We start from the raw sequence: 17117 nt of genomic DNA on the forward strand, positions 1-17117 counted from the left end.
CTTCCCCAGGTCCGTTCCTCAGAACACCAACCTTGCAGCAGCAGAAGAAAGAACAGCCATACACAACCTCAAAACAAATCCTGACCTGATCATCCTACCTGCAGACAAAGGTTCCACCACTGTTATGAATCACAGTGACTACCTGGTATATGGCCTCCACCAATTATCTGTCTCCTCCACCTATAAACTCTGCCAGAGTGATCCTATCCCAGAAGTCCAACACAAACTCCAATCCCTGCTTCAAGCTTTAGGCGCTTTCCAGAGCATCTCCCCTGAATCCATTTCCCCCCTCACCCCTATGACACCTTCTACATGCTCCCCAAAATCCACAAACCCAAAAATCCTGGACGCCCCATTGTGGCTGGTTATTGTGCCCACACTGAAAGAATCTCGGGACTCATTGACCAACACTTCCAACCAATTGCCAATAATCTAGCCTCCCATGTCAAAGACACCAACCACTTCTTTCACCTATTCTCCACCATCCCCACCTCTTTACCTCCTGGATCCCTACTTGTTGTGATTTCCCTAAATCACTCCAGGCAAATGCCGGGATGGTTCCTTTCAAAGGGCTCGGCCGACTTCCTTCCCTAATCCAATGAGACCGATGACCTCGCTGTCTGGTCTCCTTCCCCAAACAACCCCACCCATCCCTACTTGTCACTGTTGATGCCACCTCCCTATACAGCAACATCCCTCATGCACATGGTCTTACCACTATTGAACACTATCTTTCCCAATGTCCTTCAGACTCCAAACTCTCTACCTCATTCCTCATACACATTACTAACTTTATCCTAACCCACAACTACTTCTCATTGGAAGGGATGGTATATAAATAAATCCACGACCCAGCTATGGGCACCCGCATGGCACCCTCCAATGCCAACCATTTTATGGGCCATCTGGTAGACACACTCCTAGCCTCCCAAAACATCAAATCCCTAGTCTGGTTCAGGTTCATTGATGATATCTTCATGATCTGGACCCAAGGTCAAACACCCTACCCCTTATCTTCATTCCTTCACAACCTCAACACCTTCTCTCCCATCTGCCTCACGTGGTCCTCCTCAACCCAGTGGCCACCGTCCAGATGGTGACCATCTCCTCTCTGACAGCTCAACCTGCAGCTCTGTCAACATTAAACCCACCAGCAGTACCTCCATTTTGACAGTTGTCTTCCCTTTCACACAAAAGGATCTCTGGCTACCCAGGGATGGTGTATCTGCAGTGACAAAAACTCCCTTGCTCAGTATGCTGAGGGCCTCAACCAAGTCCTTCACAGACAGGCACTATCCCCCCGACCTAGTTCACAAACAGAGCTCCCATGCTATTTCCATATACAACACTAATCCTCCCATTACTTCCAAAAACCAGCCACAAAGGAGTGTCCCCTTCATCACCCAGTACCATCCCAGACTGGAATAACTGAACCACATCCTTTGCCAGGGCTTTAATTACTTACCATTGTGCCCTGAATTGAGTGACATCCTACCTGAGATATTTCGCACCCCTCCTAAAGTGATGTTCCATCGCCCACCCAACCTCCACAACATTCTAGTCCATCCCTATGCCACTCCCAATCCCAATCTGTTGCCACAAGGATCATATCCCAGTGGAAGACCCAGGTGCAAAACCCGCCCAATCAACCCACCCAGCACTTCCAATTGCAGTCCTGTCACCGGTTTATCCTATCCCATCAAGGTCAGGGCCACCTGTGAAAGCAACCATTTCAATTACCAGCTCTGCAGCAATCATTGCACAGCTTTTTATATTGGTATGACTACCAACCAGCTGCCCACCAGGATAAATGGCCACTGCCAAACTGTAGCCAAGAGCAAAGTAGACCACCCTGTGGCACAAAATGCAGCTGAACATAACACATTTGATTTCAGTGACTGCTTCATTAAGCAAGCCCGTCTGTATCCTCCCTCCACCATTAGCTTTTCTGTTCTGCGCAGATGGGAGTTACCGTTACAACACATTCTCTACTCCCATAATTATCCCGCCCTCAACCTCAACCTATGGTAACATACTGTCCCCACACCCTCCACCCAACGGTCTCCTCACCCTCTGTCCTGTCATCTCCTCCCCATTCTCATCGCCCACCCTGTTTATTTGCAGCCCTACCAACACATCTGTTCATCTTTTCCCGCTCCTCTCCTTTTTTGCTCCTCCCCACATCCCTGCCCAACAACCTCCTGACGCCCTGCCTGTTGGCAGTCTAGTCCCTGTGCACTCCACCAGACGGTGTTCGTCTCTCTCCTGATCTGTACACTACTATCCCTTCCCCTTCCCATTGCTCATCCTCTCCAGATTGCTGCTTGCATCCCACATGATGTTGCATTTCGGCCCAATGGAGCTGGCAGTCGTGTGTGCATGAGGTGTGCTTTTTTGTGTGTGTGTGTGTGTGTGTGTGTGTGTGTGTGTGTGTGTGTGTGTGTGTGTGTGTGAGTGTTTGTTTGTGTTTACTGACAAAGGCTGTGACCAAAAGCTTTATGTGAATGTATTTTAATCCTTTAACTGCTCTGGACGTGTTAACGCGCACGCCTTTGTACCTGTCCCTGTGTGCTCTGAATGTGTTTATGCGCACACAGGGACAGGTACAAAGGCGCACACGTTAACACGTCCAGAGCAGTTAAAGGGTTAATCATGCTTGTCTGCAACTTCATATGTCTTCATAATGGTAAGTAGCAATCTGTCTTTTCCTACATTCTTGAGATTCCTACTTGGAGTTTCCATTGTTTGATATTTTAATAATTAGTCAGTGAAATGGTAGATACCGTGTTTGCTGGAGAGCCCCTCCTGGAATATGATTTGTTGCTGACTCAGAATCTTATATTTGCAGATATGCTCAACCATTCTAAAATACATTAGCTTTTCCAAAACTTTTAAAATGGATGCTAATAGTGAAACCTGCTATATTTCTTAAAGAGGGGCCTAACAGTGGCATACTTGAGTGGGTATGAAAAGATACTTTGTGGAAGTGATGCATTAAATACATGGCTGAATACAGTAGCTATATCAAATAAATGTGCTTTTCATATTTTTTTCCTGGAAGAGCTTAACATAGTGTCAAATGGACAGAATGCTTATCATACTGATTGTCACATATACTGTAGTGCTTTTCTCTTGGAGCTGCCTATTCTAAGTTTCTCATTCACACTTAGAATGTGATTGTTAAAAAGGCTTGCTATATGTTTGGTATCTTGGACCATACATTGATTATTTTTAGTTACTGGACTTCCCCATTTTCCTTCTAATGACACTCCATATCGTTTTGATTTTATTTTCAGCACTATTATCTCTGACATGACATGCAAGCATTTTTATTTTCTTGTACATCTTCTAAATAAAGAACAGTATCTTCTGTATTATAAAAGAGCTGCACATCAGTGTTATTTCTTTTATTATATCCCTGATGCACTGGGAAATTGATTTTAGTAAGGGAGTGAAAAGAATTTATTAAAAGTATATTAAGTCAAGTGTTTGAAAATGAATGTACATTACCATTAACAAATTGATTGTCTGCATGATTGAACAGAAATTTCATATTCTTGTTCCTATATGTCACTCTCCATGCCCAAGAGCCACTTCTCCCACCCCCTCTTCCTGCAAATCTTACCTTATCAACAAATATTCGACCTCACAGAGATGAAAGCTCTGTAATTATCTTACTTTTTGTCATTGATTGTGTCCTTTGTAGGTAAATATTATACTAGAAAAACCACAATGATGCTGCCAAATCATCATTTACAGGATATATAGTTAATTTAACTTAGTGATGTTTTTGTGTGTTGTTATGAGAATTTGTCTAATGGAAAATTTTCATTTTCATCTTCCAGCCAGCAATTATGAAGCTGTGGTATTCACCTGGCAACCCACTTCATTTTGTGCGCTGTGTTATCTTGTGTGCTGGGGCCTCCTTCATTTTTGGATGGCACGTCCATGAGAAAGCTATTCTCATGGTAATAATACCCTTAAGGTTAGTTGTTAATACAATTATTCACAGTCTGTGTGCAATTACTATTAAAAACAGTACAGCGTGAGAAAAATATCTTGGTAAACTCTTCAAATTATTATGAAGTTTCAGAATCAGAAATTTGTTTGTCTATTGGAGAAAAATTGCAGTTCATCCACATGCTTTTACACAATTATTAGGCAAGGCATAGCAAGCTAATGTAAATAACACCTCAAGCCACATTTCCTAGTGAGGTTGATTTTATAACAAGACTAGAAGCAGCTTTTTGCAAGGTGATATTGTTTAATTAGTCATATTTTCAGATATAGGCACCATAATAACAATCAGAGAGTAGCACACTAATGATGGCATTACACAGATCATATTGCTGATTTTAAAGTACAGGAACTGAATTTTCTGTAAAAGTTTATATATGCTGGGCTAAACAGTTGCAATCACTCTATATTGATAAAATTGACCCCACCTTCCAAGCCACGCATTTACAAATTCAGTTGATACAGTAAGTTTTGGAGCTGAATAATCACATCATCATTCAGAACAAAAATATTTGACTTTTAATCATGTCTTGCTCATTATATTCAAACACAAAATAATCAGATGAAATTAGGGCACATGGTATAACTTGCTGAAATTATGAGTACCATTAAAAACATGTCATGATGGTAGATATTTATTTATAGATCTTTCAATGCTTATGGATGTTATTGGGGAAAGTGTAAAGGAACTTCTACACCAGAAAAAACAAAATCAGTTTGATTTCAGTGGGTATATGTTATAATCATTTCAGAAAATGTTGCACATTCCATTTTAGTAGTATGAGCAAATTCGAACTTTATAGTAACCAAGTGAGGTGAAATATTAACTAAACATTTGACTCATTTTCAGCATGATCAGGGCTTGAACGTCCATAGGCTATCTGATTCCAGTTTTCCACAATTTTCCTCAATCATTTTTGGTAAACTCTGTGGTGGTTACCGAGCAAGGTGGCGCAGTGGTTAGCACACAGGACTCGCATTCGGGAGGACGAAGGTTGAATCCCGCGTCCGGCCATCCTGATTTAGGTTTTCCGTGATTTCCCTAAATCGCTTCAGGCAAATTCCAGGATGGTTCCTTAGAAAGGGCACGGCCAATTTCCTTCCCCATCCTTCCCTAATCCGAGCTTGTGCTCCGTCTCTAATGACCTCGTTGTCGACGGGACGTTAAACAGTAATCTGCTCCTCCTCCTCTGTGGTGGTTCCTTCATGGTGACCACAGCTGCTTTTCTCTTCCATCATAATCCAACTAAGTTAGTGCTCTCTCTAACAACCTCAGTATTTATACTCAGTATTTAAACTCTAATGTTTTTTCCATGCTGGAAACTGAATTCATAAGATGAAACCAGTATAAGATAAAGGTAAAAATTTCTCAGTCGGGTACAGAGCTGATGTGATTATAAATAAAATGATTTTTATTGTGTGGTTAGATGTTGCACAGTGCCACATACAAAGATGAGCTAAACAAAACTTCATGACCACTGGGACTGAATGCCACCTATTGGACCCAAACAAAACTTCATGACCACTGGGATTGAATGCCACCTATTGGACCCAATGAATTGCACATGAAATGGAGCAGAGATAGAGGGGAATCATTCTAGCAATGAAATAAACTGCAAAAGGGGAAATCCATTGACATAAGTGATTTTGACAAATGGCAGATTGCTATAGCCTGGCACCTGGGAACCAGCATCTCAAAAGTGGCAAAGCAAGTTGTCTGTTCACTTACTACTGTCAAGAATATCTATGGAAAGTGGTGGTTGACGGATGCTGAAACCACGAGTAGGCGACAAGGCGTTGGATGTCCAAGCCTCATCACAGAATGTGGAGGTTGGAGGCTTGCCTGCTTTGTAAAGCAGCATAGGTGATGATCTGTGACAGACAAGTGACTGTAATACAGGTGGAGGTGCAAGTGTTTTAGAGGATACCTTTCAGCATACATTGTTGAACATGGAGCGTCTAAGCAGATGTCCACTTTGTGTTACCATGTTGACCTGGTGACACCATCAGTTACAATTGCAGTGGCCACAGGATCATCAAGATTGAGCTGTGTAGCAGTGGAAACATGTTGCCTGGTTGGATGAATCACAGATTTTGTTACACCAGTTCAGTGGTTGTGTCTGGGTTCACCATCATTCAGGCGAATGACTGATCAGAAAATGCACCACACCACGGATATGTGCCGTTGAGGGCAGTATTATGCCACAGTGGACATTCACCTGGGTTTCCATGGGACCTCTGGTAGTAAACAGAGGCATCATGTCCGCTGTGGACTTCATGGACATTATTGTATATCACCTGCATCCATTCATGCTTGATGTCTTCGCTGACTGCAACAGCATCTTCAGCAGTGTAACTGCTCATGTCATAAAACGAGAATCACGTAACAGTGGTTTGAGGAGCACAATACTGAATTAAAATTAAAGTGTTAGCCACCAAATTCATGTGAGTTGAACCCAATGGAACACACGTGGGACGCTATTGAGCACTAACTCTGTACCCAAAAACCATAATTTAAGGGAAATGTGTGAACTAAGTGTTGACATCCAGTGCCCACCATACCACCCAAGCATACCATAGACTCATCAAAGCCATTCCATGCAGAATCCCTGCTGTATTGCATTCTAATGGTAAACCAAGATGCTATTAAGTGTGTGGTCATAATGTTGTAATACATCTTGTGTGGAATATTTTGGATGATAAGTTTGTGAATCACTTCTGGATATTAACTGTGCGTTCTTCCATATGCTAAGCACAATTTCCTGTAGCCACAAATTCTGTATCAAATCTGGTAGGCATTCCATCAGACCCCAGATGTTTGTTCTACATACATCAAAAAAGTTTTGCATCACCTCGGATCCGAGAGTTCCGGAACCTGTACAGAAAATTTGTATAGAGATCAACATAAACATCATTTCTGCCATTTTTATTGCTCATGAAAACCACATATTGCATGTTGTACCACCCTACAGCAAGACGTTCAGAGGTGGTGGTCCAGATTGCTGTACACACGAGTGCCTCTAATACACAGTAGCATGTCCTCTTGCATTGATGCATGACTGTATTCGTCGTGGCATACTATCCACAAGTTCATCAAGGCACTGTTGGTCCAGATTGTCCCACTCCTCAACGGCAATTCAGCGTGGATCCCTCAGAGTGGTTGGTGGGTCATATCGCCCCCAACAGCCCTTTTCAATCTACCCAGGCATGTTTGTACGGTTCATGTCTGGAGAACATGCTGGCCACTCTAGTCAAATTCAAATGGTTCAAATGGCTCTGAGCACTATGGGACTTAACAGCTGTGGTCATCAGTCCCCTAGAACTTAGAACTACTTAAACCTAACTAACCTAAGGACAGCACACACATCCATGCCCGAGGCAGGATTCGAACCTGCGACCGTAGCAGTCGTGCGGTTCCGGACTGCGCGCCTAGAACCGCGAGACCACCGTGGCCGGCCCACTCTAGTCGAGTGATGTTGTTATCCTGAAGGAAGTCATTCACAAGATGTGCACAATGGGGGCACTAATTGTCGTCCATGAAGATGAATGCCTCGCCAATATGGTGCCAATAATATTGTTGCACCATCAGCCGGAGGACGGCGTTCACGTATCGTACAGCCATTACGGCGCCTTCAGTGACCACCAACAGCATATGTTGGCTCCATATAATGCCACCCCAAAACAGCAGGGAACATCCACCTTGCTGCACTTGCTGGACAGTGTGTCTAAAGCGTTCAGCCTGACTGGGTTTCCTCCAAACATGTCTCCGATGATTGTCTGGTCGAAGGCATATGCAACACTCATTGGTGAAGAGAACATGATACCAGTCCTGAGCGGTCCATTCGGCATGTTGTTGGGCCCATCTGTACCACACTGCATGGTGTCATGGTTGCAAAGATGGACCTCGCCATGGATGTCAGGAATGAAGTTGCGCATCATGCAGCTATTGCGCACAGTTTGAGTTGTAACACGATGTCCTGTGGCTGCACAAAAAGCATTATTCAACATGGTGGCATTGCTGTCAGGGTTCCTCCAAGCCATAATCCATAGGTAGCAGTTATCCAATGCAGTAGTAGCCCTTAGGCAGCCTGAGCGAGGCATGTCACCCACAGTTCCTGTCTCTCTGTATCTCCTCCATGTCCGAATAACATCGCTTTGGTTCAAGCTGATGATGATGATTATTATTATTATTATTATTATTATTATTATTATTATTATTTATGGTGGAGGGCACTAAACACCTAGGTCATCAGCGCCCTTGCATTAATGTTATACCGAAGAAGATTTTCATAATCTGTGGAAGGAGATCAGTAAACTGTAAAACTATGTTTGATCCCACCACAGAAAATGTAAAGCAACCCCAAAAAGATGAGGTTCAGAAAAGCCCGTAATAAAACCCCAGCGACACAGTGGGATAACTAAATAAAATCAAGGAGAAAATACCTGTAAGGATGCTGTTAAAAAAGGGACAAATAACAATGGTTGGATGATGACTTAAAAATAATATACGACCTAGCCACTCTGTGACACATTAAGATATCACACCAAGTATTTTGGGAAGAATTCTGGACACCACACAATATTTAGGACACGAACAACACTCGCCTCGTTATCTGTTAAAATAGAGGGAAGATCCTGTGAGAGACCCAGTTCAACCCTCAGATCGTGATATAAAACACACTCAGTTAAAAGATGTTGTACTGAAAACTGTGTCCCACATCTCTCACATACTGGGTGCTCCTTGTTGTAAACATGACTGGAACGGTCACAGGGTTGCCAAGAACGAAAGCGTGGTGGGACTAAATGGGGGCGGCCCCCGAACAAACAAAATAAATGGGGAAGGTGGACACGAACAACAATGGACGACCGAGCAAGACCTGACGAACAAGAAAAGAACACGCAAATAGCAACAGGGTCACATATGAAACCTCATGAATCCACAACATCCACTCGTACGCGGAAACCAAGTAAACTCGCTATCTGTAGGTGAGATGTCGATAGACTAAAGCGAATATCAGACGCCTGCTGAGCGAGAAGCAGGCGCTTAAATACCTGATAGAGTATGTTGCTATTGTCTGCTGGAACCACGTGCTCCACCCTCACATTATATGCAGGCCAGGAGTGCGCGCACAGCCATGGCTTACGGCGCGAGGGCTGGAGAGACCTCTAGTGGCAAACGAGGTCCATGCCGTCTGGAGCGGAAGGGCTACTTCTTTGCACCTTTGCGAGCAGAAGGAGGTGACCCATGGTCGCTCTGAAGTATTGATGGAACATAGTTTATTTTTCCTCACTTCTAGCCACTGGGACTCCGACCAACTTATGGCTTTCCTAGTCACAAATAAAGTGACAGCCCGCAGAGAGACTGAACAGCAGGCAGGAGGAGGATGGGAGCAAGCCTGCTTAGCAGCAGCAGCAGCAGCAGCAAGTTCGTTTCCCTGGATGCCTGTGTGCCCTGGAACCCAGCAAAAAATAACTTCCTTGTTTTGACTTCGCAGGAGAAGGAGATTGTCCTGCACTTTTTGCACCATCCGATCTGCTGGGTACATCTGTCCAACAGTGAGAAGGGCACTTTGAAAACCAGAGCAGATGATAAAATTTTTGTCACAGCGCTGTCTCATCTGCTCCATTGCCCACAGGATAGTAAACAGTTCTGCGTAATAAACTGAAAACTGTTCTGGGAGGCCTATCCTGAGGACAATGTCGGGGAACACGATGGAACAACTGAAAACATCTCCCTGCTTAGAAACATCTGTGTAGATGGTAATAAAATCTGAATGGCTATGTAAAATTTCATTAAATTTTATTTTAAAAACATGGTCTGGGGTACAATGCATCTTGTAAGCAGTCAGTTCTAAAAGGAATCTAGGCCTTGGTAGTAGCCAGGGGGATGCCCCACTCCACCCCTGACTTTGGACCTTAATGCCCCCAACCTGTAATAATGCAAGGCTCTCCCTTGCAAGGATCCCAAATGGCCATGATGCTTGTGGTCGATGATTGAACAGCCGTTCCAGTGGCGGCTGAACAATGTAACTGGATGCTGGTGATGTAGGAACGGACTGTGCCCTATATGCTTGGCTTATGACAAGTAGATGATGGTGAATAGACAGCGAAGGCTCACGAGCCTCTGCACACAAACCACCAACAGGGCTAGTGCAATAGGCCCCTGGTGACAGCCTAATACCCTTGTGGTGAACTGCATCCCGCATTTTAGGGTATGAAGGCCTTGCTGACACATAGATCTGGCTTCCATATTCAAGCCGGGGTCGCACAAAGGCCTTATTTAGTTGGAGCAGATGCACTCTGTCGGCTCCCCAAGACCTATGGCTGACAAATTTAGGATGTTTAAGGCCTTGAGACATCTCAGTTTCAGTTCTTTAAGGTGTAGTAACCATGTTAACTTCTCATCAAAGATGAGACCCAGATACTTCACCTGTTCCTTAAAAGAGAGGACGGTGACCCCCAGGTTTAAAATGGGCAAATTAAACAGACAGCAGGAATGATTAAAATCAACACAAACTGTTTTCTCTAATGATAATTTAAAACCTGTGGTGCAAGACCATTCCTCCAACTGCTTCATAGTCAGTTGCAATTGCTGAGTAGCCGTGGCGAGGCTGGAGGATGTACAGAAGATGGAGAAGTCATCCACAAATAAGGAACATAGTACTGGACGTCGCACTGTGCTTGTAATACTATTGAGCTGTGACACTTAAAACACTCCCTTGGGGGACACCATTCTCCTGCTTAAAATGATCAGACAAGACATTCCCAACCCTGAATCTAAAATATCTGTCCAAGAGAAAGGACTGTATGAAGGTCCGTAGATGTCTACAGAATCCCCACTGATGGAGCTGCGACAGAATATTATGCCTCCAAGTAATGTCGTAATCCTTTTCCAAATTGAGGAGAGCACCGATAAGGTGCTGCTTACATAGGAAAGCTTGTTGAATTGCAGCTTCGAGCAGGGTCAGATTATCGAGAGTGGAGTGATACCTCCTGAACCCACACTGTGAGCAACTGAGTAGGGACCTGGTTTCCAGAACCCACACTAGGCGCCAATTGACCATACCTCCAATGTCTTTCCTATGCAGCTTGTCAGGCTAATACTACGATAACTACAAGGGTCTGTCCGATCCTTACTCGCATTCGGGAGGACGACGGTTCAATCCCGCGTCCGGCCATCCTGATTTAGGTTTTCCGTGATTTCCCTAAATCACTCCAGGCAAATGCCGGGATGGTTCCTCTAAAAGTGCACGGCCGACTTCCTTCCCCATCCTTCCCTAATCCGATGAGACCGATGACCTTGCTGTCTGGTCTCCTTTCCCAAAAACAACCCAACAACCCGATCCTTAGCTGGTTTTAAAATTGGGATTAAAATAGATTCCTTCCACAAGTTGGGAAAGTCGCCAGTTATCCAAATTTTATTGAAGAGCTGAAGGAGGACTTCCTTCGACCGTCGGTCCAACTGTTGCAACATGCTGTAGGTTATCAGATTGTTTCCAGGGGTTGTATCGCAAGCAACTGACAATGCAGAATCCAGCTCTTGCAGAGAGAAAGGCTGGGTGTACTCTTCCACGTTGGTGGAACGGAAATCAAGATCAACCTTCTCCTGTGCCTCCCGATGTTGACAGAAGGTGGGATCCTGGCTGGAATCGACCGTAATGGGCTTATATGATTCAGCCATTGTTTGAGCTATATCCCTTGTCGATGTTACAAGAGACCCTTGTATTCTTACAGCTGGTATTGGTGGTCGAGAGTTGTGCCTTGAGATCCTCCTAATGGCTTATCATACTTTACAAGCGGGTGTGGACCTATTGATAGAATTCAGGAACTGTTGCCAAGACCTCTGCTTACTCTCCCGAATATTCTCCTCACCTTTGCACGCGCCATTAAAAAGTTTGCAAGATTCTCATCTGTAGAGCATCGATTGAATCTGCGCATTGCTGTGCCTGATAGCAAAATGACACTCATTGTCCCACCAAGGGAGATGCCGCTTCCTAGACGTTTTCATAGACTTTGGGATGGATGCATGCAGCATGGTGAATCACAGCTGTAATGTGATCCACCCAGTCCTGGGTGCCATCACATTGCTTGAAAGCAGCTAACTGCCTGTAAATCATCCCATTAGCCTTTTTGAACAACCTTCTTTGTGGCGTTCTTTCAGGATCTGCTACATCAGGCAAATGGATCCAGATAGGGGAATGGTAACTACCATGAAGGTCATTGTCCACTGCCCATTGAGCAGTATCCCCAGGAGCAGGTGAGAAGGGCAGGTGAGCAGGAGGAGAGGTCTATGGAGGTAGACGAACCTGTAGTGGTGCTAAAATGTTTAGCTTGTCCCATGTTCAAAAGTATGAGATCTGTTGTGTGCAGTAGGTCCTCAAGTGCCCGACCCTTTGGGCAAGCAGTGTAAGAACCCCATAGTGCACTGTGTGCATTGAAGTCCCCCAAAAGGAGGAATGGGTGGGGGAGTTCACCAAGAAGATGAGTGAGGACCCCACTGTCAAGATGGTAGGCACAAAGAGCACACAGTGAAGTCAACATGGGCCACTATCCAAACAGCAACCACTTGTAGTGTTGTTGGGGAATAGGTGAGGAGTCAAAAGTGTCCTTTATGAACACTGCAACCCCACCTTTTGCCCTATCACCAGTAAGGTCATCTTTTCTGTAAAGGTGATAGCCTCCAAGTACAGGTGTCTCACTCTCTTTGAAATGAGTCTCTTGAAGGCAAAGGCAAAAGGGTCTGTCCTGTACAAGAAGTCTCAATTATTCCAAATGAGTCCTGTATCCATTGATATTCCGTTGGAGTATGGGAGCCATTTCATCAATGTGGTCTTGATTTACCTCTTTCTTTGCGCTGAGGTGATGAGGCGCTTGTAGAGCAAGGCGAAGTGATAGGACTGACTGGGTCTGGTGATGAGGCATCAAAATCCATGATGTCTTCTTCATCAGTCAGATGTGCCAGGGTGACGTCTGATGGTGCTCGGGTCAGCTTTTTGACCCAAATGTTGAGTTCCTTTCTCCGCTCCCTTTCCTAGCAAGGATGAGGGGGAAGTAGGGCAGTGAGAGCCACCTTTCTTTGAAGAAAGTTGGCATTGAGAGGCACTCTGCTTTTGGGGTGTCTTCGGGCTGTATGCTGTGGAAGCATTACTGGTTTCTTCCATTGTAGCTGTCTGGATCGCTATGTCTTTCACTCGGCTTTGGCACATGCAGGTGCAAGCACAGGTGCTCATGGTAGATAATGGTACTGGACGTCATCTGAGTTGAAACGTCAACCTTAATGACAGGTTTCTGCACCAAGGAAGCATAAGAAGTGGCAAAAACAGGGTTTCATTGCCTGATAGTCCTTTTTGGCTTCTGCATTGGGGATCTGCTTGGTCGCTTTGATTTCCTGAATTTTGCGTTCCTCTACAAAAACAGGGCAGGCTTGGCTCCAGACTGGGTGGCTCCCAGAGCAGTTAATGCAGACTGCTGGAGACGGACAGTCAGTCCCAGCTTCATGGGCTGCCTTTCCACACTTCCCACAAGTCGCTTCGACTCTGCAACTTTGTGCTTTACGGCCAAAATGCTGGCATTTGAAGCGTTGCATAGGGTTAGGTACATAAGGCCGAACCCTAAGTCGGAGGAAACCTGCCATGATGTGTTCAGGTAGTGTTGTAGAATTGAAGATCACAATAAAAGTGGCAATCTTCTCAGTCTCTCCATTGGTCTTGCATGTCCTTTGTTCCACATCTATGATCCCCTGTGGTGTCCATTCTTGTTTCAGTTCAGCGATGTCTATGTCCATAATATCACGGCAGGTTACCACACCTTTGCTGGAGTTAAGGGAGTTATGCAACTCAATAATGATGCCATGCTCACCCAATTTCTGTGACTTCATAAGAAGTTCCACCTGCTTTGCCCGGTTAGTCTCGACAAGCAAGGAAGCATTTCACAACCACTTAATAGACTTCAGGGTACCAGCCAGCCCTTCTAAGCCTTTATGGATATGGAAGGAGGACACTTTTTCAAACGTCCTCTCCTTCCTCTTGATGACTACAAAGTTGTTGTGATTCATAAATCCTTCAGCCCCATTACTGATAACACATTGTGTATCAGGTATAGCCTCCCTCATTTTTTTTGATGAATGGGTGTGAGAACTCCCAGGTGGTACACCCTTCCTGCTGGGAGGAGAAGGAGAAGATTTCGAGGGTTCCATCGCGGTCCCACGAGTAGCTAGGGAAATAAGGGTCCACTCAGACAGAGCCCCGTGTGCCTGAGTAAGCCTTATACAACTGAGGTGCGGTAGGTTCCCCAGAGGTTGCCCGCTAACAACTGTTCCACCTCAACAGCCATGCATCTTATTCCAACCTCGTGATCCGGGTGGTCAAGCCAAGATCACCATTCCCTGAGACTCACAACGTTCCACCACCACACTGCACGGTGGTCGCTGAAGCATGCCCAGAGCTTACAGTGGCAGGGGACTGGTGGCACTTACCAGTCCCCAGCTCAGGAACCTCGGTGTCACCAAGCCTGTACTCAGCAAACAGATGCTGAGCCCCTGAGGGCGTTTACTCCGAGATGCCTGGATACTTCCCTTGTTGAGAGCCCTTCCTGGCACAAAGTAACAATGCAGACGTGATTGAACAGCAGTATTGATCGTCTAGGCATGGTTGAACTACAGACAATGCATGCCATGTACCTCCTTCCTGGTTGAATGACTGGAACTGATTGGCTGTCAGACCCCCTCCGTCTAATAGACACTGCTCATGCGTGGTTGTTTACATCTTTGTTTATTGACATCTCTGAACAACCAAAGGGACTGTGCCTGTGACACAATATCCACAGTCAACGTCTGTCTTCAGGATTTCTGGGAACTGGAGTGGTGCAAAACTTTTTTTGATGTGTGTATTTTAGCAGTTTCAGCTTTCTCTCATCTCCACTTATTGCCGATAGAAAAACTGACAGATTAGGAGCCATGCACTATGTAAGCAAACAGCAGAGTAAAAAAATGATAAGAGTGTAACTGTATAAGCGCCTTGTTCCAGTAGGCTTTCATCATGTATGTAATTAATGAAATATCTTAGCCTAGATCACTGGTCAATATCAGTATAGTGGTGCTCAGCCCAGCAATAACCACTTTAATCATTATGGTGGAAGCACATTTCCGCTAATGAAAACTGATAATATTTGGTAGTCTAAGGGAGGAAGTAGAGTGGTTTACAATCCACAATGGCCAAACTGAATACCAGTTTCTTGCATTACAACCCAAACCGCTCTAGCCAATGTCTGGTGGAGTGAGAACTTGTGATGCTGTTCATTTTGATTAAAAAGTTATGATGTAATTTAATTGTTAACAGTTTAAAACTGTAACAAATATCTTTTATTTGCAGCTTGATGGCTGTGGTATGGAAGAAGGAAGCCCAGGCATATCTTCTGCTGGCTGTTGCTGGCCATTACTCTCTTTTTCCATTGATCTTCACTGCAGCCGAGTTGCCAATCAAGATACTACTGCTGCTTATGCATTCAGTGTATTCTTTCTTTAGCCTGTCGGGCTTGTTTGATGTACAGGTAAATCTTGAATTTCCATTTTTGCTCTGAACTTGGATAATATTAAGTAAAAGGTGTTTTCTTGTACTATATCAATGTTGTGAAATAAAGTGTTTTACTGTTTACACAGAAATTTTATGTCAATAGATAGTGTCTGAAAAGGAGGCACGCTATCATTGAAACAGTAACTGAGTAACAGTTTGTCTTTTACAGTACAGAAGTTAATGTTTCTAGGTTTGCATAATGAAAAATGGAGCATATAGTCATTAACAACTACCATAACTTGATTTATTTATTCCACAGAAACGTATGTTTAGCTGCTAAAAAAAATAAATAAAAAATAAATCAAATGACATAAAATGCCCTGAATAAATGTGTGTGTGTTTTAACATTCGTATAATTGATGGCGTATTTTGAAATCCTAAATTCTTTTCTTTTGCTCTTGACACACACACACACACACACACACACACACACACACACACACACGTGTACATTTAACTTTCTCATGTGCAATAAAAATTATTCCAAGTTATTTAACATGAGGTTTATTTTTAAGTGTACTGCTGCTAGCATTTGTATATTGAATTAACTGCATGACACTGTACTTTTTACAGGGCATGGAACGCACTTGGGCATTACCACTAATGTCCAAGGCTGAATCAGTCTACCTCCTGGGTTTGTTTCCACTGTTTATATTTGAGACTGTTGTGCACTCACTGCTGAATCTGAAGACATCTCTCCCCTTCCTACCTCTTCTCCTGACTTCAGTTTACTGTTCCATTGGTATTATTTATGCATGGCTGAAATATTACCAACATTTCTTATCCACTAATGAAGTCAATCACAAGCGAAAAGCACACTGACAGTGACTGTAAGTATAAAATAAATAAAGTGCTATCTGCTTGAATGTACATATGCTCAAGTAAAAATTGTCAGTGAGGAAAATCTCAAAGCGATAAATATTGTGTTCATTTTTATCGTTTCATATCTCATTTTCAGTTTATAGTTCACCCCACTACTAAATAACATCAAAGCATTCCTGATGACAGCATGGTGTGTAAGTTGAAGTGTTTACTTGACCTGGATACAACAGAAAATGTAGCATGCATCTTGTCATAACCATTTAATGCCTTTAATACTTTCAAGTGAAGCACAAGCCATAGCTTATCACATATAATAGTAGTGCAGAACTAACGCTCTTTTACGTTCTGGTCAGCAGTCGAAGCTTGCATTAAACTGTTCTTTATTTGCTTCTTTGTTATATTTCTTGCACTTTCTACTACCTAAAAAACATATTTTTACCTGGTCTTTCTATAACTGGGTCAAACTACTTACGTAACCAGCATGTATGCATTCATATTCGCATTCTTATAGATCACATAAAAAAGCAACTTCAGGAGTGCGAAACAAGTAAGGGCTTAAACTAACAGAAATACAGGTGTCAGAAATTAATTCTGTATGATTTATTACTAATTAACTGTCATTAAATTGCTACATTCCACTTGCTCTCGCATAGGCAATAAATGTATATAAAATCATTAGGGAAGCCACTTCTTTGAAAAAACTTGCTG

The 17117-nt window shown here is 43.7% G+C and overlaps 1 protein-coding gene across 4 annotated transcripts in view; it reads left to right on the top strand.

Annotated features, from left to right (window-relative positions):
* LOC124805168 (probable dolichyl pyrophosphate Glc1Man9GlcNAc2 alpha-1,3-glucosyltransferase) overlaps positions 1 to 16834 on the top strand; it is a 79464-nt gene extending 62630 nt beyond the window's left edge. For 3 of the 4 annotated variants that reach the window (XM_047265650.1, XM_047265652.1, XM_047265653.1), the window contains exons 7-9: positions 3846 to 3985; positions 15387 to 15564; positions 16161 to 16506. In XM_047265650.1, coding sequence (XP_047121606.1) covers positions 3846 to 3985; positions 15387 to 15564; positions 16161 to 16409 — 567 coding nt within the window. In that variant the 3' untranslated portion in view covers positions 16410 to 16506. Of the gene's footprint in view, positions 1 to 3845; positions 3986 to 15386; positions 15565 to 16160; positions 16507 to 16545 lie in introns of those variants that run through there. The other variant, XM_047265651.1, reaches the window with a different exon arrangement.
* The last annotated feature ends 283 nt before the right edge of the window (positions 16835 to 17117 follow it).

This window comes from Schistocerca piceifrons, chromosome 7, assembly GCF_021461385.2.
Source record: "Schistocerca piceifrons isolate TAMUIC-IGC-003096 chromosome 7, iqSchPice1.1, whole genome shotgun sequence".
In the NCBI taxonomy this organism is placed as follows: Eukaryota; Metazoa; Arthropoda; class Insecta; order Orthoptera; family Acrididae; genus Schistocerca; species Schistocerca piceifrons.